At 32.3% G+C, this 24,735-nt stretch overlaps 2 protein-coding genes across 3 annotated transcripts; one reads left to right on the top strand and one right to left on the bottom strand.

Moving 5' to 3' along the window:
• The first annotated feature begins 887 nt into the window (after positions 1-887).
• Positions 888-13,159, top strand: LOC148276529 (UDP-glucosyltransferase 2-like). The gene is made up of 5 exons (XM_088234134.1): positions 888-1,270; positions 5,414-6,314; positions 7,637-7,859; positions 9,808-10,024; positions 12,422-13,159. The coding sequence occupies exons 2-5, from the start codon at positions 6,144-6,146 to the stop codon at positions 12,696-12,698; spliced, it is 888 nt and encodes a 295-aa protein (XP_088090260.1). The 5' UTR covers positions 888-1,270; positions 5,414-6,143; the 3' UTR covers positions 12,699-13,159.
• Positions 13,160-14,518: 1,359 nt separating this feature from the next.
• Positions 14,519-24,639, bottom strand: LOC148276530 (UDP-glycosyltransferase UGT5-like). Of its 2 annotated transcripts, XM_088234130.1 has the most exons (4): positions 22,620-24,639; positions 21,188-21,410; positions 20,472-20,688; positions 14,519-18,266 (listed from the first exon to the last, which is right to left on the bottom strand). In XM_088234130.1, the coding sequence occupies exons 1-4, from the start codon at positions 23,463-23,465 to the stop codon at positions 17,942-17,944; spliced, it is 1,611 nt and encodes a 536-aa protein (XP_088090256.1). In that variant the 5' UTR covers positions 23,466-24,639; the 3' UTR covers positions 14,519-17,941. The 2 variants fall into 2 exon arrangements, with proteins under 2 accessions (XP_088090256.1, XP_088090257.1); XM_088234131.1 differs by lacking the exons at positions 14,519-18,266; positions 21,188-21,410 and having other exon boundaries at positions 20,471-20,688.
• Positions 24,640-24,735: the final 96 nt, after the last annotated feature.

Below are 24,735 nucleotides of genomic sequence, written 5' to 3' on the forward strand. Positions count from 1 at the left end.
TAATAACAATCTAAAAAAAGGGATAAGTAATAAATAATAAAATTCCAAAGAATGCAATGCAAAAAAGATAAGCAGAAATAATTTTTAAAATCACACCAGATGCCAGAATTTCACTCGTCCATGCACTTTGTAGCTGCCAGACGATTAGTAATCTAGCTTCAATAGGTAAATGTTATCAACTATCAAATATACTAATTTAGTTAATGAGGTCTAGAATTCCAACCGTCCATGCGCTCAGTAGCTGCAAGACTTGTTGTTATCTAACTTCTATTTTTATAAATTTGTTTGTAATATATATTTTTTAAATATCACTAAATCTCTTAACTTGTAAATAGGGGCTAGATTTCTTATTATCTATGCGCTCTGTAGCTGCAAGACGTGCTGTAGATTACAATCTAGCTCCTGTATATCATAATTGGAGACGAGGAACAAGAATCCAAACCGTCCATGCGCTCTGTAGCTGCAAGACGTGGTGGGATATTTATTTACTGTACAGCGCCCTTGAGGTGATTTTCACAAAAACGGCGCTATATAAATTATCCATATATATATATATATATAAAATCAACAGAAAAATAATACAAATAAAAACATAATTGAAATTTTAATTGAGATATTTTTTCTAGAAACTCACTCAATACTAGTAAGAAATATAAGAAATAGAAGCAATAAATCAAATGCCAAATAATAGTACCTACTTAATATATTACCTTCTCTAAAATGTTCTTCATCTCTGTTGTAATATGTTAGTCTTACTTATTTAAAGCTGGCTGCTTTGTGCATAACTATGTTCAAATAAAATTAGTTAATTGATAAATCGATTATTTTTTAATCGATTTTGGAATTTTCGTCAGTATGTTTGCGGTATTGTGCATCGCTAGTTCAAAGTAGCTTTAAAACGTGCGAGTGAAATGCATGTCGATTGCATGATAATTTCAAGTTTTGTATACTGAATATTAAGGGGGACTTACTTACTGTTCACCAAACACGTTTAACCACACGTGCTCTGGGCTACCGGCCTTCAAAGAAATCATTCCACTACCGACAGTCAATAATAAAACATCGCGCTGCTCCAAATTAAAATTCATACATAATACATTTCGATTATTTACAAACAATATAACAGCGATCAAAGCGTGTTTTCTTCGGATTTATTTAAGAAATAATCCCCAAGTTACAATATTTTTATGTTTATCAGTGTTAAGTGTATCTAAGTTAACAGTGATATAAAAGTGAACGATTTTGATTTTAAAAATATGTTTTTTTGAGTGTAAGTACCAATATCAACATCATAACGTTAATTATTTATTTTCTCTCGCTAATTTTAGCTCAATTAATATATTTGTGAGACCGCAGATTTTGAGAAGAAATTGAATAACGGCTTATCAAAGTCTAGGCATTTTTAAGGTTTTTGAATAGTAAATTGACTGGTTTGAGTGATTACATTATATGCTTTATAACATTTGTAATTTTGACTTCGTTTGTTTGTCTGTATTTCGTTAATTATTTATATTTGTGACATGAAAAAGCTGAATCTTTTATTGACGTTAGTGACAATTATTCAAAATTTCACAAAGGCCAGTTGAAATTAAGTTTTTGTTTAAATGGACAACACAAAATAGTCCATTTTGACTATTAGTTAATGTGATTCAGGTTAAATTTCTAGATTAATTCATCATGATTTATATTGATAAAAATAAACAAAAAACAGAATAGTCATATTAGGTAGAATCTGAGATTTTTATACACTATAATTATACAATTATTTATAATGTCAAAGTTAATTTGTAGATATTAATTAGATCACAACATTGTCACAGTTCTATTTATTTATTTATTCATTACGACTTATATAAGACACATATTATATTCATAAAATATTAACGTATCCTAAACTCCGTGAGAGCTGGCCCTGTGTTGAGTTAGGATACAACAATATTATTCCATGGTAAGAAGTCGTTTGGAATTTAGTTCCATTATTTGGTCGCCACATGAGGCTCGATACTCTTTGATGGTGTAGAGAGTGCAGAAGAAATTGATGCGCTATTTGTACCTAAAAGAGTGTGGATATTATCCTTGGCTCTTCCCAACCGACTTTTTACTGGGGATGCTAGGCTATCAGTCATTATGGAGGAGAAGGGACGTTCATTTTGGTGTTCACTTCTTCCAGGGGATTGGTGGTCGCATACATAACTCAGAAATTCTGATGGATGTAGGTCTTTTCGTACCTGATAACTATCTTCCACAAAGACAGCATCGATTGTTTTACCTACCACAATGCAGAACCAACCTGCCAATGGTTATGCCGGTTGGTAGAGCAATCTTGCTACTTAATCGCATCATCTCAGATGTCGACATATTTCACGGCAGTGGGTTTTCTCTTAGAAAAGCACTTTCTAACCCACTATTTTTCTTTTTACACCTTATTATATTATTTATTTATCAGTGTTTACACGGCACAAATGCCTTTTATAAACATAAAGATAAATACATTTAACTAACATAACTATCTATTATCATTTGCGAGTTATTATTGTTTTTAGAATGAATTGATTTTTTTTCTGTAATGTTCTAAATATTTGAATAAAATAAAAATGAAAAAATACAATGTAATACAAAGATGAAGCATCCATATTTTTGATATTATCTTAGTGTGTGTATGTAGTCAATGTAGTAAAAACTATGTAGGTACTTATTACCAAGCAAATTTGTTTACTCCATCACATTGCAATAAACAATAATATGATGTTAAATTATCAATATTTTAGAGATAAATAATAACTAATTTGATAGTAACCCCCATAACCTAAATTTCGGTACCTCCGACAATATATTCACTTACCCTGTTGAGCAGATATCTAAAAAAATAATTATAAAAATAAAAAATTATAAAAAAATAATTTTATACAGTAATTTATAAATAAATATTTTGATCGACCGGCTGGTTTCTTTATCATATTTTTTTATACAAAATGGGAGTAATTTAAGCAATATAATCAAATTACAACAACAAACAACAGTGCACACTTGCCTATAAGGAGAATTCATGAGTTTGCAAATAAATACGCAAATGATATAAATATATTTAATATAACAAGACGAGTGATACTTTAATCCACAAATTTGGAATATTCAGTGACCGGTTTCATCGCTTTCGTGACATCTTCGAGACTGGTAGCTTTATTAAAGAGTTCAATGTATTTATACAAAACAGAGGTAAGGATAGATAATTCAAAGTTATATGAAAGTAAATAAATAAAGTTATTTTTATCTTAAGGATCATTATCAAATTTTTTTCTTCGGGTTAACCAATGAGTTGATATAACGCTATTTTAATGTGTTTAAGTATTTTATTTTATTTTTAGTGTCCCATCCTTCGTGAGTGTGGTTTTGTAAATAATGATTTCTGAAAAACAAAGGGTAAAAAATTATTAGTAAAAATATATTACAATGGGTAAAGTAATAGAGAATGCACGTGTGTTATCTGTTCATTAAGTAATTCTACGTCGGGTTTATTTTTTAATCTATTAATTTCGAGAATTTCTAATTTGTCAAGTTTATGGCCTCTAGGTGCAGTATACCAGTCTCGAAGATGTCGCGAAAGCGATGAAAGCGGTCACTGGATATCCCAAATTTGTGGATTTAAGTATCACTCGTCTTTTATTTATATAATAAATTACAATGAACTTCCATCAAGAATTTTCACTTACAAACTTAAATGTTTTAATATAACACTTTTGAAATTTTAAAAGGCAGTGTATCAATTTATCATCTCCAAATTTAAATACTTAAATATAACTATGTTGTTATATATTGTTTACCTTTTATTAACTTATATCGGTATTCTTAATTATTATTTTTCTACATTCTTCTAATTTAAATATTTTTTTGATATTACCGATTGGAAAAAATGAACTTCTGTCTCTAATGGAATATATGTATGTATGTACTATATGTATGATTAGTTTTTAAATATTTTTATTTTCTTACTCTTAAAACTTCATTTCAATTTTTTGCTACTTTTGTGTAAAATATATGTCTGTTATTTTTATATAAATATATATAAAATATGTAAAAGCCTACGAGGCGTTTAAATAAGTAAATAAATTTATGTATAAATTTTGAATAATGTTTTGAGTTTGTCCAAAACTTTGGTCGACAAGGACCGGATTCAACCCCCTAGGGGGCTGTTAATATTAACATAATACAACAGAGATGAAGAACATTTAAAAAAGGGAATATAAAAGTCTAGGCATCCACAGGGCTTATGACCTGTCATTGGCTAGCCTGGTCCAAGAAGAAGTACACAAATTGAAAAATAATTTCAAGCCTGCCTGGTATGTAAGCCATCAATTCAATCATTTGATCTCACCCGCAACAATAAAGGTTTCAGCTCTTTAACTTCACAAACGTCAACAGATGGAGGAATCGAAGGAATATAGATGTTCAAATATAGGCAGAATGGTGAATGTTACACCAATAACCAGCCAATGACAGGTCATAAGCCCTGTGTGTTATATATTCCGTTCTCTAAATGTTCTTCATATATGTTGTATTATGTAAATAATAATTTTGAAACTAACAATGATCAACCATTGAATTAATTCATAACAGCTAAAAACAAATCTTACTTGTGCAATGTTTTGCGGTTTATTTTAAAAATATAAATAATTTATTACATAAATAAATTTAAATGTATTTGATGAGTAAACTATGAAACTAAGAATCTTAATAAGGATTTAAAAAGAAATTAATATATTTCATGAATATTTTTTTACAACAAAAACTGTTATCAATGAATTAAAATTTAAAGGCGTTCTATTAGGTCATTATTATCATATTATTTTTATCACCAAATTACAGATAACTAACCAGAAAAAGACTTTGTACTCAAAAGTGTGGCATAGGTTATGCAATATTCATGATGAGTGATATGTATTTTTTTTTTTCATGCTCTATGTTAAAATATATTATACGCATATGCAACTATTATTGGAAACGGGAAATTAAAATGACATAAATAGACTACAAAGCCAGCGAAACTAACTATTAAAGTTAGTATAAGACCTACCTTATCTAACAGCCATTAAAAAACTATTTTAACAAACGAAACAATTAGTACAGTTGAATTCTTTCAAGTAGAATCCTTTTAAAATTTATTTATAAATTAGGCAGTAATGTAAATATAGAAGAAGAACTAAAACGTAGAAAAAATCTTGTAAACATGGACAAAATACGAGACAAAAAAAGACACACAACCTTTACAAATGATATTAAAAATATTATTAAAGAAAAATACTTTGTTAAATGAATGCAATGGGTTTAAAAAAATAAAAAAAGATATGTAATTTGATAAGATCAAAATATATAAAAAGATGTAGAATTAATAACTATTGTTTGTTTTTTTTTTCAGGCTTCTGAAAATGTAATCAAAAGTACATAAAAAGTAGTAAATAAAAATAACAAAACACAAACAAAATGGAGATCAATTTTTTTTTATATTTTTCAACCTTTGTTTTATCTTATCACCAAATTTGTGGATATCGGATTCTAGGAATATTTCCACATGTTGGTAAATGTCATAGTTACGCATTCGAGCCACTTATGAGAGGTCTCGCTGAGAAAGGCCACGAAGTGACAGTTATAAGTCATTTTCCATTAGAAAATCCTCCAAACACTTATAAAGATATAAGCCTTAGAGGTTCACTGGCAATATGGATCTCAGCCTTCGATATGGAGTATTTTTCATACCCTTACGGAACCGAGAGGTTCATGCAGCACATCTATTCAGCAAAAAACTTATTCTTAATTGGAAGTATCACGTGCAAAGCCTTGATAGAAAATAAAGAAGTCCAGGCAATTAAAGCTGGTGACTATGACGTGGCAATTGTTGAACAATTTAACAGTGATTGTGGTTTGGGTATAATTAATAAGCTTAAAATACCATTTATTGGCGTAACCTCTCACGTTATGATGAGTTTCACAAACGGCAGATTGGGAGTTATAGAAAACCCATCATATGTTGCAAGCCATTATTTAGAATATGGAAGAAACCCTAACGTCTTTCAGGCAGCAGAATCACTTCTTCTTGGAAACTGGTATAAAGCCATGTACTATCTGTTCTCACAGATGCCGAAAGGCAAATGTTGGCTGAATACTATGGTGATGACCTTCCTGCTTTGGAAGATATTGCTAGAAACATGAGTCTAATTTTGGTAAACACATATTTCCCTCTTATGGGAGCAGTTCATTCAGCTCCTAATATAGTTGAAATAGGAGGAATCCACTTGCAGAAAAAGAAACCACTAAGCCTGGTAATTATTTACATGATTTAATTTATTATTTTTACCATACACATTTTATATACATTATTACGATTATTATTATATACGATTTCTATATATTATTATATACGATTTCTTCTTACCTACCCAAACCGTTCAGTTTGAGTAAATAAGAGGTACATGGACATATTCTAGGTATTATTACAGAAACTTATAATTTTAAACAAAAATTAACTTTAAATGTACACTATACTATGAAGAGAGATGAGGTGATGAAAGGAAAGAAGAATGAGAAAGGAAAAACTCAAATATTTAGCTAGTGACATTTTAATTTTGACTTAAGTGTACAGAAAGAAGGGGGCGTCTTTGAAATTAGTGGGTAGATTATTCCACAATCAAGCAGCTACTACTGTGAAAGAGGAGGCAAAAAAATTAGAGCGGTGAATGGGTATTAAAAGATTTTTACGTGCATTTAAATAAACAATTTTTTTATTTGTTTATTTTGTTGCTTTAATGAATTAAAATTCATTATATTTATTTTAATTTGAAAATATACCTTTTTTTTAATTCATTTTACTTCTTCTATTTAGTGTATTTCAGTAATTTAATTTGCTTAATATATTCAGTTTACTTAATTAATTTGATTTTCCTTGTAATTAATCGTCGGCCTCATGGTGTAGTGGTCAGCGCGTTCGCCTACCATGCAAGAGGTCTCGGTTTCGATTCCCGACATGGTTGATATGAAATATTTATTTAAATAAGTGTTTTTACAGTGGAATATTTCATACATAGTCCCTAGACTGGCACCCAAAGCGAAAAATGAATTATCTTATCTTTATGTAACAAAAGTTATCCCGTCATATTGCGATTAATGTACCAATTCAGTGCTCTATGCACCACTAGGTGCGGAAAAGAATGATAATGATGATGATGATGAAGATTGAAATTTTTCAATTTATTTGATTTATATTATTTTTAACTTCTTGTGACGGTTTCACAGTAGTTAATTTTTAAGAAAACCATTTTTTTTAAATACGTTTTTGAGAAAATCAGCCGTACAATTAAATGTCATAATGTTTATCGTGTCAAAGAAAACATTTTTAAAATTAAATTAAGCGTAGCACTGAACTTCCTCATTCGCGCTGCTATAAGACCTTGATTGACCGCAGTACTAACAGTGAATAACACCGGGTGACTATCAAGTACGCGCATAGTAGTAAAATTTATGAGTTGACAACAATCGAACATTGATGTTTATATTTTTAGTTAAAAAACGCAAGTTAACAGATCAGCGATCAATTGAATTTTAATAGCCATAGCTATGTCACTATCCTATTTTTTTTCTTACTTAGGAACTGGAGAAATATTTGGACGAATCAAAGCAAGGAGTTATTCTTTTCAGTATGGGATCAATGCTTAGAGCAACTTCTTGGCCCGAAGAAAAGCTTAAAGCATTCCAAGACGCCTTTAGAGAGCTTGATTTTGATATTTTGTGGAAATGGGAAAATGATACCATGGATGGAGCTCCGTCGAATGTTCGATTACAAAAATGGATCCCACAGTTCGAAGTCTTGAGTAAGTACAATGATATTATTGTTGAAATAATCACAGCGTAATAAACCTACCTAATTAAGAATAAAAATACTGTTCTTGCATGTTTCACCAAACTCTTTAATTTTAATACGCAATCTATAATATATGTCGATAATAGTAAAGTCATTTTTTTGTGAAAATTATTCCACATTTAAGCAATTTTAATGGCACAATTCCAAAATAGTCGATTTTGAGTTTTATGCAGAATTGTTCCAAAACATATTTTTTGTTTGCTATTCCGAACCATTATGATGTCATTGTGATTTCTAAAAACATTAAAAGTAGTTAGTTAAATACTCTCTTCTAAAAATGAGTTTTTTGAGTTGTGCCACTGTTATTCCCGGGGTTCAATCAGTATCCATCCTGGGTGCTGGCTGAATTCATATGAATTTGCTATTACTAATAGCTTAAAAATGTCTCTGTGTCATGAAACATGTACTTCTGTGAGTGAAATAGAACAAAAACCCTGGACGAGTGTTTTTGACTCGATAGCTGCATCTTCTAACATCATAATTCCCTTTCCGCACCTAATGGTGCATAGGGCACTGCATTAGTACACCAATCGCAGCGTATCTTGATCTTTTTTGTTACATGAAAGTAAGGTGATCGGTCTTATGTTTCAGGTACCAGTCTAGGGACTATAAAATATTCTAGTCTAAAAACACCTTTTTAAATAATATTCCATGTCAACCATGTCGAGAATCAAACCCGAGACCTCTTGCATGGTAGGCAAACGCGCTGACCATTACACCCCGAGTCAGGAAATCGAGTGGAGATAAGTCCGCCTCGGAGATAAAGTTGACATGCCTGCCATTCTCGAGGTCCTTGGTTAGATTCCTGGCAGAGTGGAGGTGAAATATTGAATTTAATGGTATTTTGAACTGCAATATTTCATTGTTCCTAGACTGGCACCTGAAGCATAAGACTGTTATTTTAAGAATACAGTGCCCTCTGCACCACAGTATACGGAAAGCGGACGATGATGAAAAGTGGCCATCATTTTGCTAACGCTACAAGAATAAATAAATGTATTATTGAAGGGTTAAATGCAAAACCACCACTGCGCATAATCACTATTTATGGGAAGATCAACAAAACCAGTAGCCAAATGACTATTTCTTTTAAGTTCAGTGTTCACATTTAGCTAAAATGAATTAGCTTTTCGCTACCTGTTATACCACGCACAAGTTGCACATTGAACTTAAAAGGAATAGTCTTTTTGCTGCTGGTTTAGTTGATTTTACCATAAACCAGCAGCGTTGATTAACTCAGTGATTAACTCTTAAAAAACTGTGGTAAATAATTCCTTTGCGCGCGGTGATGTAACATCGTTAAAACGGAATATTTTAAAGTTCTGACATTTGAAAAGAAAAATGGAAACAGATTGTTTAATAATTCCCTTTCCATAATTTATGTGAATAAACATATAATTTAGCCCCGTTATAGCAAAATAAATTAAAAATCACAAATACGCCGCTCATGTTACGTGCTTGCGTCCCCCATCACTGTCATTAACCGACTGAAGACTGAATTTGTTTTAGACAACACCCGCCGCAGAACAGCGTTTTTGTCTTTCTTATTATGACTTCTATCTTCGTGTTCTCTCTTGTATATGGTATCTGTATAGATGTGTTGCTTAATAAGCGGAGATTCATACTTCGCGTAGCAAGGATAAATCATTTTTGGATTGACACCCAGCATAGTTATACAAAATTAAATTTTAAAGTCTGGTGTGAAAATGTCCATTTGATGATTGGAAAAAATACGAGTTAATCATTTTAAAAAATACGAGAGATATATCAAGTCTTGTGTCCTATGTCAACCTATCACAGGAGTTATGCACAATGGCCGTTTTGCATTCAGCCCCCTCAATTCTAGGAACTTTTTCCCTTTAAACTTTTTTGTAATAATGATTCTTTGTTCTCTCCAGGTCACAAAAATGTCAAAGCTTTTATTACGCACGCTGGAATGCTGGGTCTTACAGAGGCTGTCCACTGTGGAATTCCAGTAGTTTCTATTCCAATATATGGAGACCAATTCGGCAATGCTGCAGCAGCAAGGGACAGTGGAGTTGGAACCTATCTGGAGTACAGATACATAACAAAAAAAGCTATTCTTGAGGGGCTGAGAAAGGTTTTAGAACCCAGGTGGGACCTTGCATAACATTTTTTGATTGATTCTGTATTTTTTTGGAGTTTCTTAATTTATCGAAGACTTGCACAATGCATCTTATTTATATGTGCAAAGCTGGACCCATTAAAATGATCAGAAAGCGCATTGCCGAATTTATGGAGAACGTAAAATTTAAAAAACATAATTTGGTTGAAAGCACGTCATACATAAAAAAAAGAAATATTTGCGTTCATATGATTTACCTAAATATTAAATCACTATTAGAAAATGAGAATCAATATGGGGTAAAGTAGATTCGAACAACGGACCTAGCCACAGGACCAAACCCGATTTATATACTATCTTATTACAATTCTTAGATGTGCAGGTCAGTGCTATGCAAGCTTCTGACGTCACAGAAACCTGTGAAGATTTATTGGGACGGGTCCCCGTGAATAGTTCTCGCCCTCCAAGCCCAGGTCTATAAAGAGCCTGGCTACTGTGTGGAAGGCGAGAGTTAACATTTTGCTAAATCTCCCCCTCCAAGCCCATATCCGAACAGTATCGGGCTATTAGGTAGGGAGCGCGCTTTTTAACATCCTCAGGTTTAACCACTGGTCCCCCGAGGATGAGGCTCTTTTTATGATGTAAAGTATCACATTTACATAGAATGTGTATAGATGTTACGTCATCTGCACTGCAGAACCTACATCTAAAAGTTTTGGAATGGTTCATTCTACCAAGGTGTTTGTTCAATCTACAGTGCCCTATAAACTAACTACATGAAATCACATTACCTATCTCGTCTAGTAAAAAGAGTTTTAGTGTGCTTTTGAATTCCGGTTAAAAAAATGTTTTAAAAATATATATATTTGCCGTCGGGTGTTTGTCTTTTCTGTAGTATTTTTTACTGTTTTTCGTTTGTCCTTGCCTAGCCCTTATAAACATTATGTTTTAATTTGACAATGAAGTCTAGGGCCTTACTTATAAACGTTGTATAAAGTTACGTCTAAGCATAGTGGTAAAATGAGGATGGAAATACTATCCTTATTCTACCACTATGATAAGGATGATATTACCACCCGTATTCACAGTTGATCGGCCCTTCGGGCCTCAGTTGATTAATTAGAATCTCGAGCACTGTGAAATTTCACCCTTTTGAGCCTCATATTTTTTTTTTTGCTGTTAGGAGCAATCTAAACATAATAATGAACCGGGGTGTGGTCCCGTGGCTAGTGTCGCGGACCCAGGGATAAGAAGTCCAAACTTCGCATCCCGCTCTACCACAACTTTTATTTATTTTTATTTTTTTTTAATGAAAAAAGAAATATTTGCGTTCTTATGATTTACCCAAATATTTAATTTTGAGGGCCATTTTCAACTTGGTTCTCATTTTCTAATAAATAAATCGTTTGGGCAAAACCACACAGTTTTATTACATTACATATCCCGGTGGCCCCCGTAGTGTGGTGGTTAAAACGCTTGACTCACGAATGGAAGGCTCCGGGTTCGATTCTTGGTGAAAACACAAGAATTAAATGCGTTTTTTTTTGCCTATATATAGAAAAGGCCTTAACTGTATACCTAGTTTCAATTACCAAAAATTAAATACTTGTAGAACTTTCAAATATTTTATTTATATTTTTAGAAACTACAGTACACGGAAATTTTTATAATATTTAGGTTTTAAAAATTATATTGTCCAAGTGAGTTCCACCTGCTTATTGACATTGTTTAAAGCGGATTCGCAAATTCTCAAAAATCATGTTAAAAAGTTGCCCGTGGGATGGCGTTAATTTCCCGGACAATGTTTTATTTTAACTGATTTATTTTTGTTTGATTGTCTTCATAGACTCTTGATTTTAAGTATCACCAAAAAAAAAAATCACACGGGCTGAGATCCGGGCTCCGTGGGGGCCACACAATGTCTCCTCCTCGTGAAATGAGTTTCTCGGGGAACATATCCTTCAAACGGTCGAAAATCGGTATCATTCAGTCTCAACTCAAGAGTTGCAAGCATCAGTTGAATTTTATACGATTTCAGATGTAAACAATTGCGTAAGGTTCTCTTGTTGTTTAAGGCTTGGTTTCTCTTGCGAGTTGATTGTTGCAGATTTTCCCTTACTGATTCACTAACACTCTGAATAACTACTGGCATCCTCGCCGACTTCGGGTGGCCTTCATTCATTATTCTTACTGCTGAGCCGGTTGTCTCAAACAATTTGTTCTATTTCCGAATAGACTTTGCGCTTTGTGTTTGACTAATGTCTCGTAAACCGAAGTGAGCACGGAGTTTTTCCGGACCGAGTGAATTTGCGCAATACGTGTGAACGGGCCCGTACATAACTGACTCAATCAATCATTTTAGGACTAATTATATTATAGATACCAGGTTTGTAAGTAAGGCCCATTATGTGTTCTTCTTTTTTTAGTGTGCAAGCTAAGGCCAAGAAGCTGTCAGCTATTTGGCAAGACCGACCATTAAATCCCCTCGAAACTGCCATATATTGGGTGGAACATGTAGCAAGACACGGCGGAAGTCACCTCAGATCTTCTTCAGCTAATCTTCCTCTGTACAGATACTGGATGTTGGATGTTATTCTATTTCTCCTGGTTCTGGTGTCCATTCTTGCTTACGTCAACTGGAAAGTGTACAGAGCTTTGAAAAGACTGTGTTCAGTGATGATATCAAAACCGAAAAATGATTAGTAAGAATTGTTTTGAAGAATTGAACACAAAAATTCTAAGTGATTGTGTCATGTAGATAATGTAGCAATCGGCGCTTCTTGTGAAATGATAACATTATTTAAGATATGTCAGTACTGGCTTGGTATTGGTTGTCATAAATTTAAATATTCTTTCCTCTGAAACATTGGGCAGATTGGGCTGTTAGAAAACACAAGGACATATTCAGCAAATTTATTATGAGTAAAACGTTAAAATATTCATATAAATATTTCAATTCTAGCTTGAAACGGGGTATGTACCCTTGTTAGCTGGACAAAGTTTTAAAAAAAAATTTGATCAAGTCGACTACTGGTTACACTTCTCTAACTATACTGAATGTATACAGTGCCACAGAATGAACTCTCTTAAAAATTGAAGGATAATGTTAGGCCAATCATTTTTTGTACAAACTAATAAACAATAAAATTGATTCCCCCGATCTACTTCAAAGACTTCCAATTACTGTGACATCTAGACTGATAAGACAAAATTGCCTGTTTTACACCGACAACGTGTAAACAAATTATTTAAAACAATATACAATACCTAGAATATGCGAGTAATATAACTATAGATTTACCAAGGTTGATGTTTTTCATGAAAATGATAGTAAATTTAAGTCAAAAGTCATAGAAATATTGAGAGAAGCACATATTTAATTAATTATTATTATTACACATCTATTTAATTTCTAAAATTGTTTTATTTAACATGATTTAAATTATTATGTCTTCAGAAAAAAACTATTTTAATGGTCTCCCTTGCTAATAATACTTTGTATTTTGTGCAAACTGCTTGCTAACCTTTGTTTGCTGTTTTGTTTTTTTTAAAAGCAAAATACAGTCAATTCTAAATACTACATCAAAAGATAATTTTCAAAATTGCCAAATTAGCGTGATACATGAATCGGGCATTCATATTTTTTCCGCAAAGGTACAGGACTACTATTATTGTTTTGGTCTGAAATCAACGGCCGAGTTATTTAGAAATGCGTAGCAAAAATTAAAATTCCAGAATACGGAAATTCGTAGTTTGGCACTCCAAAAACTGATCTAAGTCGTAGATTTTTAAGAAATTCATAAAAGTGCTAGAATCGAAAACAATATTTTTTTTACTGATATGTGCATAGGTACAGGCATAGTCTGGTGAGTCATGAACTGGCACATCAGCCCTCAAAGGGAATATTTTGAGTTTTGGGACAACCTGTAAAAGAAATAACATGTATTTTTTCTGGTATCAAAATAAACCAGAATGCTCATTTCTAGTGGTCAATTGAATTACAGTACAAAACACCCTGGCTTTAGCCCAGGAATTTTAGGTTTTAAGCACAAAATTTAGCTGACGGATAAAAGGCTACAGAAACATATGTAAATAGTCATCGCCAAAGCCAAGATGTATCTGTATCGTCTGCGTCTGATAAAAAGGTCTAGCGCGGAAGTGATTCGGTGTTGATAAATCCACAAATGTCAACCGCCGACGCCGATAGCAAAAGCACGCCGCTGTTTCATCCAAACCATAATAATAATTTTAAAATCTATAACTATTTGTGAATTGTCCTTGATTTTTTTTCGTCTTGCCACAATCAATTCGTGAAAAAATATACATAACTCTAAATACAATATACTTGATTTGATCAAAAGTGTATAGATAAAAACACAATTAATAACCCGCAATCGATCATGTTGAAACAAAAAAATATACAGGTCTAGGAATTAATGCCTCTGGCGTTACACAGACAACAGACGTTAATACAGATAGCGCTTATTGCCTCACGCGGGTATACGAGTAAAGAAGACGGCATATATTTTTCCTGTCTTTTACAGGTATAAATTTAATCACATGGTATTGGATTATTAAGAAAGCCCGATTAGATAGTAAATGAATATCTTAACTATTATTATAATTATATTATTAATAAAACACGTAATACAAAAAATATATATCATACTCCCAGGAGTTATTGAAGAAACTCATTTGGGACCGTACATAAAATAAAAAAAACATTTTTGAGATAATACATAATATCATACATAGTTAATACATCCGAAATAATAAGAAACATAAAACAGTACTTTACACCATCTATATAAATTACAATAATAACTATCACTAATAAAAAGATTTAGAAGCAGTTTATTATATTCGGAATGGCCAATATTTTCCAAAGACCTAATGTTGAACTTTGTTGAATAATACCCGTATGCAGAGACAAAACTTAAGGTGAGGAAAGTACATTCTAATTTCAAATGCAGAGAATAACCCGAAGGTGAAGACAATAGAATGTACTCTCCTCACCTTAAGGTTTGTCTGTGCATACGGGTATTAGACACATGAAGATTCCCTGAGTAACGCGTATTGTTATTGTGAATATCATGACCAAATGTGTATTTTAAATTTGTGTGAGCAGAAAAGTACATGATATTTAAAATAGTATTAGTTATGTTATGCAGTTGCATTAACTTGAAAGGAAGTATCTTTGTTTGTCGGTAGATATCCTTGGGACATGGGACATGGGAACCCCATTTAAGTCCAAGAATGTTTCTTAGAGCTCTGTTCTAAAGAACTTGTATTTCCGAGATCTGATTTTTGCTGGCAAAACCCCATATGCATGATAGATAAGATAGGTGGGAATGGATCATAGCGCTATTTTACATTTTTTTTGCGAATTTTAGAGCGATATTAAATTATATAAAAGTTTGCATTATCATTTTTTTTTCAGAAAAAATAAAAAGAAAAAAAAGAGATGCAAAGCACTCATCATCAGGATTTATTTATTTATTCAACGGTTTATACATTTGATCAAATAAAAACAAAAGACACAACAGTTAAGTAACTACATAAACAAAAAATATAATTACCTAAATACATAAAAACTGTGGCAAATATAAAAAAATATTTAAAACCTTTACTTTGATATCCGTAGCAAAATAACAGTAGATAATAATATTACTATCCTGTGCATAAGTATACAAAATGCAGTGTATCTAGAATATCTAGATCATTAATTAAGTGAAAGAAAGGTATTTAGTCTTACGTTTTAGGTGCCAGTCCAAGTACAGTTGAATATTACATGGAAAACAGTTCCTCCACATATCCAAAACCATTTGAAAGTGTACACTCTAGTTACGAAAAATCCGTTGCGATTATTAGTTCAATATTGCAGTGAAAAACCACATTTAAAAAAATCACGTCGACTTTGGTAGTAATCGAACCCAGAAACTCAGGCATAGTAGGCGAGTGCGCTAACCACTTTATTACGAAGCCGACTTGTGTCCACATGATTTCCATTTTCAGGATTTATACCCCAGAAGCCACCGGTAAAGAAAGCCGGTCCATAAAAAAAACACGTAAAAAAATAGTTTTATGTCATTTTGCATTTAAATTATAAATATTAGTCAATGTACGTAACGTTACTTATCATTACTAGCATTAAACTTTCCCTCACTAAGCATCCAAAAATTAAACATGATCCGAACAGGGGGACCAAACGACCCCAGCGCCTACTTGTAAACGGCATCAGGAGGATAAAACGTTGGAAGTGTTTATGACCGTGCAATAATTTATTCATGTTTTCGCGTACACATGTTTTACTCATTCGTGTATTTTATTCATTTTTGTTAGTTTGCCGAATGCTTATGCTTATAAAGTGAAATTGGCCAAATGGGTCAGTGGGGGATTCAAATCCCCCCTTCGGTCCGGCTAGGTTAAAGTCCGAGAACGGACGCAGCAGCCCCTTATAACGAGCGATTAGAGGGTGGAGGGGTTGACCTGGCTTGAACACGTGCTGCGGATGCCTCAGAAGAACCTATGCCGAGTTGCCACGTCTTTACACCAGCGAGCTTCCGCCATTCTGGAAGTCCGTCGACGATCTTTCGGCTTTACTTGGCGGAATAAAAAGATTAAGAGAGCGTAATTAACGTGGGAGGAGGCGAGAGAGCTGGTGATGTCCACATACTTCACTTTGGAGAAGGTATTAACGTATGAAAAACATTCACAAATTAATAAAAGGTTATATTACATTAAATATTATTTAGTATTTTCTATGTCTATCTATTTTCGAGACATGTTATGCAATAGAATGACAATCTAGAAAAAAAGGTATAAGTAATAAATAGTAAAATTCCAAAGAATACAATGCAAAAAAGATAACCAGAAATAACTTTTAAAATATAAATTATACAAACTAAGATTCACACATAATCAAATATACAAAATAATGGTATTATTAAAACCATCAAAATAATATTAAAATATAGTAGTATTAAAAAAAACAAAATAAGAGTATCATTGTATTCAACAGAAAAAGAATTGTAAAAGAATGTATATATAAAAACAAAATTTAAATGATAATTGAGATATGTTTTCTAAAAACTCACTCAATACTACAGTAAAAAATATAAGAAATAGGAGTAATAAATAATATGCCAAATAATAGTTCGTACTAAATGAAATAATACAAAAATAAATAATGAAAAAATATATAAAAAGCAAATAAAAGTAAAAGTATGGAAGGAAAGCATATTTGTAAATTTCTGCTAATTGCTTAAGGGTGACCATTGCAGTTGAATTTTCATTCGAAATGCAAATTTAAAATTAGAGCAGGGGTGGTATTCTGAACGCAAAAGCGCGCGTAGAAAACTCATTTTTAACGCGTATTTACGCGCGCAATTATATTTAGAATACCAGCCCAGTGGTGGTATTCTGAATCTTCTTTATCCCGTAGAGTGATTAATTTGCGGATATTTATTTTTTGCGTGCACTTAAACTTCGCTTCGTTTATGGGCCACACTGATGATTAAACGTCAAACAAATACGAACACGTGAAACAAAATATGAAAATTTTCATTTAGACCATTAAAGTGACCTTAAGCATTACTCAACAAACTTAATAAGGTTGAATTGACCCAACCGTATTAGTTTTTTTCCGTTTTCAAAACAGTTTTATCCATCATTTGACCTTTAATTATCAGCGTGGCCATTTTATGAAGTAAAGTATCGTTGCATTAAAAAAATGAAAATCCTCAAATTAATCACTCTCTAGGATATAGATAAAGAAGATTCAGAATACCACCACAAGTATGGTAATTGTATAATCTAGGCAGACAAGGCAAGTGTCCTTTCTTTCTTTTTGTCTCAGATACGCACAGAGGCACAAATAAGGCAAATACACCATATGAGAAAAAACTAATATAACTAAAATACAACATTGGAGTTACATAATTTATTCAGTGTAATTTTTCTTTATCTGTTGCTGTTTTTTTAAGTTTTTCGTCTGTTAATATTTTTTCACAATGATCCAATGTACACTGCAATTTTTTAATTCGCTTTAAAAGTAATGCAATTAAAGCCATGGAAATCAAAGTTATCACGGCAGCCAAAGCTAAAATATCCAAAAGTAGATAGCGGTGTAGTGGAATGTCAGCAGAAACTGGTCGTAAGTGTTTCCCACCATGTCTGATAAAATGTTCTACCCAGTAAATTCCTGTTTCCAAAGGAGAGTTCTGCCTATCTTTAAAGATGGCTGATAGCTTCATTGCGGTCTTTTTTGTCCTGCAAATAAATTGAATTGAAAATTAATTTACTTTCTAATAAATTTCTGACTTGTTTATTTCCATGGCAAAATAATTTGTGTTTTCATTTTAATTGTATTTCGTTATCTTGTATTATATTTCATATTTAAAAATTTATATTTATGTTTGACTTTTATGAAAAAACATGTGACATGTAACAAAAAAAATTCATTCTAAACACTGGGAATTCCTAGATAGTCGGGACCTGAATCAAAAAATCTCTGTATCTTGTAAAAACAGTGAAATAAACTAAAAAAATAAAACAAATATGTAACTAAAAAATAAATATTAACCAACTTTGATTTTAACCACTTATTTTTTTTTCTGCCGACCGGTTTAAAAGCTACACACGCTTCTTTACCAAGGTATAATTTACTGTACCTTAGAATAAATAAGTGGTTTAAAACAAAATTGTTTTATATTTATTTTTTAATAGTGAATAACCACACAATAAGTGTCATAAATATAAATTTAAAAATATATATTGTTTTAATTTAATAAAAAAAGTTTTTCGTGGAAATTATTATGAAATGGATTGCTTAATATATTTGTACTTCAGAGGCAGACGGATGCAAATCCTTACATCAAATTATCAAAAGAAGCCTTAAAAATTTACTTTATCAAAGTGATTTCCAATAATTTATAGCATGGCACTCTGAGGTACAAATATGTTTTTTTAGTTTGGCTTTAAATTCTCGGATATGTATTTTGTTCCCCTAAATTAAGACAAATAATGTTTATAAAATAGCATGTTTAATAAATGAATTATCAGTCTTAATATGTAACATTTAGATTCCTGTAAACAAATAATTTAATAATAGTTTAAATCATAATCGGGATAAATATCGGAGGAGTTTTATTATCGCCTATTAAAAAAAATGCAACGTGACCCCAAGCACATCCATTTGTCAGCGCTGTCATCCGCATACTGATCGGTACGTACTTGCAGTTGGCTGGCTGCGTCTTGAGATGAGAACGCTCGCAATGGAACCAAATTCAAAATTCTGTTCCAGCGTCGCGCCGTACTGAATGCGCAGTCCGGGAGTAGGCGCAGACTAAAATTTTCACTAGGCTGAAGAAGCAATCGAAACATACCGATACATTATTTTTCGTACATTTTTCATGTAGTTTAGACGTGGTGCGAACGCAACGCTGCGCAGCACATATGCGATTTTAATGCGATGCGATAGGAGTAAGAATACAAAATAAATTGTGGAATTTAATTTAAAAAAAACACCAATATAATGTTTATTTGGTATATTTAAAAAAAAAAAGTAATCTACTACATATGTTGGTTTTTTAGGTTCAAATAATGACCAATTCTTTTTCGTTAAAAAGTCATGTTTGACCTATTAAGCCTTTGTGATAATGTTGCATTATCCTACTGTGGGTACTATCTTTGATGATGCTACTCTCTAAGATGTCTCCCATCTATTGATGCATTGCCCCTTTTTTAGCCTACAGAGAATGCGACTGGAGGCGCGACACAAAAGTCTAAATGAGGATTAACACGATGTTCATGTAGTAATTAGTCATAAAGACTTATCAAAAGAGGTAACATTTTACATGATAGATAAAGTAAAGGCAATAAAAGGTATCAATGATAGCAGGACAACAAATGCCGAACACTCTTCAAGTGGATCGGAAGATCTGTTGACGAATGACAACAGTCCGCCTTCTCCTGACGAATCTTATGTTGTTTCCTCGTCACTAGAGCAAATGCAAAGAAGCTCCTGAAACAGGCCACAGCCAAAACATCCCACCCGATGTTTATATATTATATCAACTAAATAACTTAACAAAAATTTTTATTGAAGTAAATTTAAAAGAATTTTTTATTTTTTTGAAGTTAACAAGTAAATAACTATCCCTTTGAAGTAAATATTAACCTTGTACATTACAAGCAAGGTAGAAAAAGAATGCAACTCACATATTAAAAATTAAAAACAAGTTGGCAACAATATAACAGTAACAACATTTTAAAAATTAAAAACAAGTTGGTACATGAAAAATTACTCAATTTGCAGCTAAAAACATCGCGAACCAGTTAAACTGTAATTTGAGCGCCTACCTGTTATATGTGTGTGCGCGATCGGTGAATGTAAATAATAAAACGACTACTTAATCTAAGTATTATCGGATAATTCAAACCTATTAAATTGTTGTGATAAAAAAATAATCTTACTCAGGATGAAGAACTTTTCTGAGGGATACCAAAACATTATCAGCAGTAATGTCTTCATAGTTTAAAACTTCTCCGATATTGCTATCTTTCGCTGCTGCTGCATTGAATGCCTGATCTCCAAATATTGGTATTGCCAGGACTGGAACTCCACAAAAAACTGCTTCAGAGAGCCCGAGGCCACCAGCATGGGTTATAAATGCTTTGACATTGGCATGATCTAAGGAAATCATAAGAATCAATTGCACTTCTATTAAAAAATGAAAACTTTGTAAATTTGACTACTTTTTTGACCAAATTTGATAATTTTCTTATTCATTATCATCAAATCCTTATCTGCACGTGATGGTGCATAGAATTCACTAGGTCTGCAATTCGGACCTAGAAACTCAAGATCGGTAGGCGAATGCGCCAACTATTACATTTCGAAGCGGACTTGCCATCGATTCAACAACACTCGTCTAGGAGTCTCACGTGCAGAACTGTATTCTTCGACCACCCGTGTACAAATAAATGAAATAATTAGTAATAGGTTATCATTCTCTATAATTGCTTTATTCAAGTACTCTACAATCTCTAAAGAAGATCTACATAAATATTAAGGCGTATACAATGCAAGGGAATTCTAGTGAACTGAGAGTGTAAATACTGCATCAAAAATTATTCAAAGGGAAAATAAAAAAAAGAAATCTATAAATAATGTATTTGAAAACCCTTACTGAGAATATCGAATTGAGGGAGCCATTTCACCAGCTTCACATTTGGAGGCATTCCATTCATTGTTTCATCTTCCCATTTCCACAATATGTTGTACGGCAATTCGGAGAAAGCTTTTTTAAATGCTGTTAACTTTTCAATTGGCCAAGATGTCGCTTTTATCATCGATCCCATACTAAACACAATGACTCCATTTTTAGCTGAATCCATGTAAAATTGTAAATCCTTGAAAACATTAGAAATTCATTGGTTCATCGTACCGCCAAATAAACGCCTTTATGGCGTGTTTGTTTCTTTACATTCCTAACTTTTTCCACATTCATAAATATTGTCACATATGGCCTTCGGTTGTGTCTACTTTGGATATGACCAGACTTTTAGAGAGATTTTAATTTATCTGATCATGCCACGTCTTGCTTGATCGTTCACGTCCAACATTATAATTCATTCTAGCCATATGTATCGGTTTTACCATTATTTCAACATTCATTTGATTTACATGACGAACCCATGATAGCAACTCTTTCTTAAAATTATCAATTACACTTATTTCAGATTTGCACTCTTATCGGATTTCGTAACTTCTTCGTAACCCTGCCATATATAGATTTGCATCTAAGCGACCGCATTTCAACCGCATTCACTCTGCTTGTATCCTTCCTCTGCCAGTTCCATCTTTCTCTATTATACATTAGTGTTGAGACTAAAACTCTATAGTGAAATGCCAGACTAGTTTTGATTGACACATTTATAGAAATTACTGTGTTCAGTGCTTCGCACCGTTGATTTTGTTGCTCGCTTTCAACATATTTTTCTACTCTTCCATCTCTGGAAAACTCGCTTATATATGTATATATATATATATATATATCTAACATATTCTTACAGAGATGAAGAACCTTTAAGAGAAGGTAATATAGAAGTCTAGGCATCTACATAGCTTATGACCTGCCATTGGCTGGTTTAAGTTGCCATTTTACACACTGTGTAACATTCACCATTCTGCCCATATTTGAACATCTATATTCCTTTAATTTTTTCATCTGTTGTTGTTTGTGAAGTTAAAGAGCTGAAACCTTTTTTAATGCGGGTGAGATTCATCTAATTGAGCTATTTCACCTACATACTAAGCAACGCCTGAAAATTTTATTTTTTCAATTTTCTTACTTCTTCATAGACCAGGTGTTACACAGAGTGTAAAGTGGCCACTTAAACCAGCCAAAGACAGGTCATAAGCCTTGTAGACGCCTAGACTTCTATATTACCTTCTCCTAAATGTTCTTCATCTCTGTTGTAATATGTTAATGTTAACAGCTCCCCAGGGAGTTGAATCCAGTCCTTGTCTACAAAAATTTGGACAAACTCAAAATATTGTTGGTATAAATATCTACTTTAAACCATAAAATTATAATTAAATACTGTATTAAGACTAACCTGCGGTAAAGGTTCGCTATTTGTTATGTGTAGTCCTCCAATTTCAACTACATTTGGTGGATACTCAAAAGTACCATGAAACGGATAATATGTACTCAAAAGTACTAGTCCCGTGTTTTCTGCCAAGTCCTCTAAGTGAAAACACTCTTTTTTGTAATGACTAGATAAGGTTTTCATATCATTTTTCTGCAGCAGTTCATGGTAGAGAATAATGTAAATTTCGTTAGTAATGAAAGATATAATCCTTTGAAAATAGTTAGGGTATCTTCCATAACCAAGAAAGTGCGTTGGTTTGAATGAAGGGTTTTCAGTGATTCCGAGTCTTCTCGTAGTCCAGGGCATAAGTGCATGTGAAGAGAAACCGATGTATGGAACATTCAACTGATCAATTATTCCAAGACTGCAATCGCTATTGAACGTTTCGTATATAGCCAAATCAAATTGACCGGTTTTCAAGGCTCGAACTTCTTTATTTTGCAGCATTGGCAAACATGTTGCGTTGGACATTTCAGAGAACATCCAAATATTATCAAGATGCTTCAGTATATGTTCAGCTCCAAAAAAAGATGTAGGTCGTTTGAGTTTATCGAAAGTTAAAGCGTCTTCCAAAATTGGCGAGGATCCTCGTAGATTGATATGTTGGTAGGTTTTTGGAGGATTCTTGATTGGAAAATGTGAAATAACTGTAACATGATGTCCCTTTTCCGCCAAACCCCTCATTAGAGGACTGAACACGTAGTCGTGGCTTTTGGCAGTGTGTGGAAAAATACCAAGAATTCTGTATCTTTTGTCGACGCTTTCCACAAACACCAAACCAAGGAAGTAATACTGAAGTAGCAATTTCATTTTCACTGAAAATTAACCAATTCGATTCTAAATTATTTTGGTTGCAACCGTTTCATAAATCACTCGCATATTTTATTAAGATACTGTTAATATTATATTTTTGTATGCCAAAGGACTAAAATTAAAAAACTTTAAACATCTTGACGTTCACTCAAACATTAATTGAATATAAGTTTTAAGACTTAAGACATCTGTTACACACACAACTATAACAAAAAGAAAACATTTGGTATTTAAAACATTTATGTCTATATTTTTGTACCGTAAAATAAATGAAATAATATGACGTCTACACATAAAAAAGACACATTTTTATCTGTGTTATATTATCGAAAAAACGTATTTATGTGTGGCTTTGTGAGATTAAATTATTTAGGAAATATAGCGTTTATCAGTACCTCCATGACACATATATAAGATATTATTATAAATTCTAGAACATTGATAAAACTTAATAACGAATACAAAAGAGGTCACTTTACACAAATAAATTGTATTTAATTCCTTTGATAATAATAAAATAAACATAAAATTCTATTATTTTAATCTCGGTTAATAACTCGTAGGATAATATACCTTTTACATATACATAAATACATATATTTTGAATTATAATTTTGCATTTATATACCTTGCATCATAATTTGGACAACTGAATAATTTGTTTCGTAATTATTTATTCAATTATAACCAAAGATATAGAAAAATAAAAAATAACCCTGGACATGATGGCACGTAAAAAGACAATGAATAATATAATACGATACATTTTTCCCTTACTGTTTACCGCTAACAAAATATAATACCATGTATCCTCATAACATTGTCCCTTTCTTTTAATATTATTGGATCGCATTTGATTTGTTTTATTAAAATGTTAAATTAATATTTTTTTTGAATAAATTATTTCAACACTGTATAGAATGGTCTAAAGATGTCTGTTGAAAGGAAAAAGCACCCTTTCGTCAAATAAACAGCTAAAAGTGTTCTTAGAATCTTAATTTGTAACTTAAGCCCAAATATTTCAATTTTAGGGGTCATTTTCAACGAGTTGTAAATGTCTCACTATTAGAAAAATGGAAATCAGGATATGGTAGGATGGGATTCAAACCTCTGACTCGGTTTGTGCTAGTTTGGTAAGTTATAATAATTATTTCTACCTGTATTATAAAGAAATCACCAATAAACAGGATTTTTAAACGGTAGTAATAAAATAATTATTAAAAAGGTTTACTCTTACAGTGCCCTATGGACCAATAAGCGCGGAAAT

This window comes from Micrasema longulum, unplaced genomic scaffold, assembly GCF_059751315.1.
Source record: "Micrasema longulum isolate JH-2025_06_02 unplaced genomic scaffold, ASM5975131v1 h1tg001206l, whole genome shotgun sequence".
In the NCBI taxonomy this organism is placed as follows: Eukaryota; Metazoa; Arthropoda; class Insecta; order Trichoptera; family Brachycentridae; genus Micrasema; species Micrasema longulum.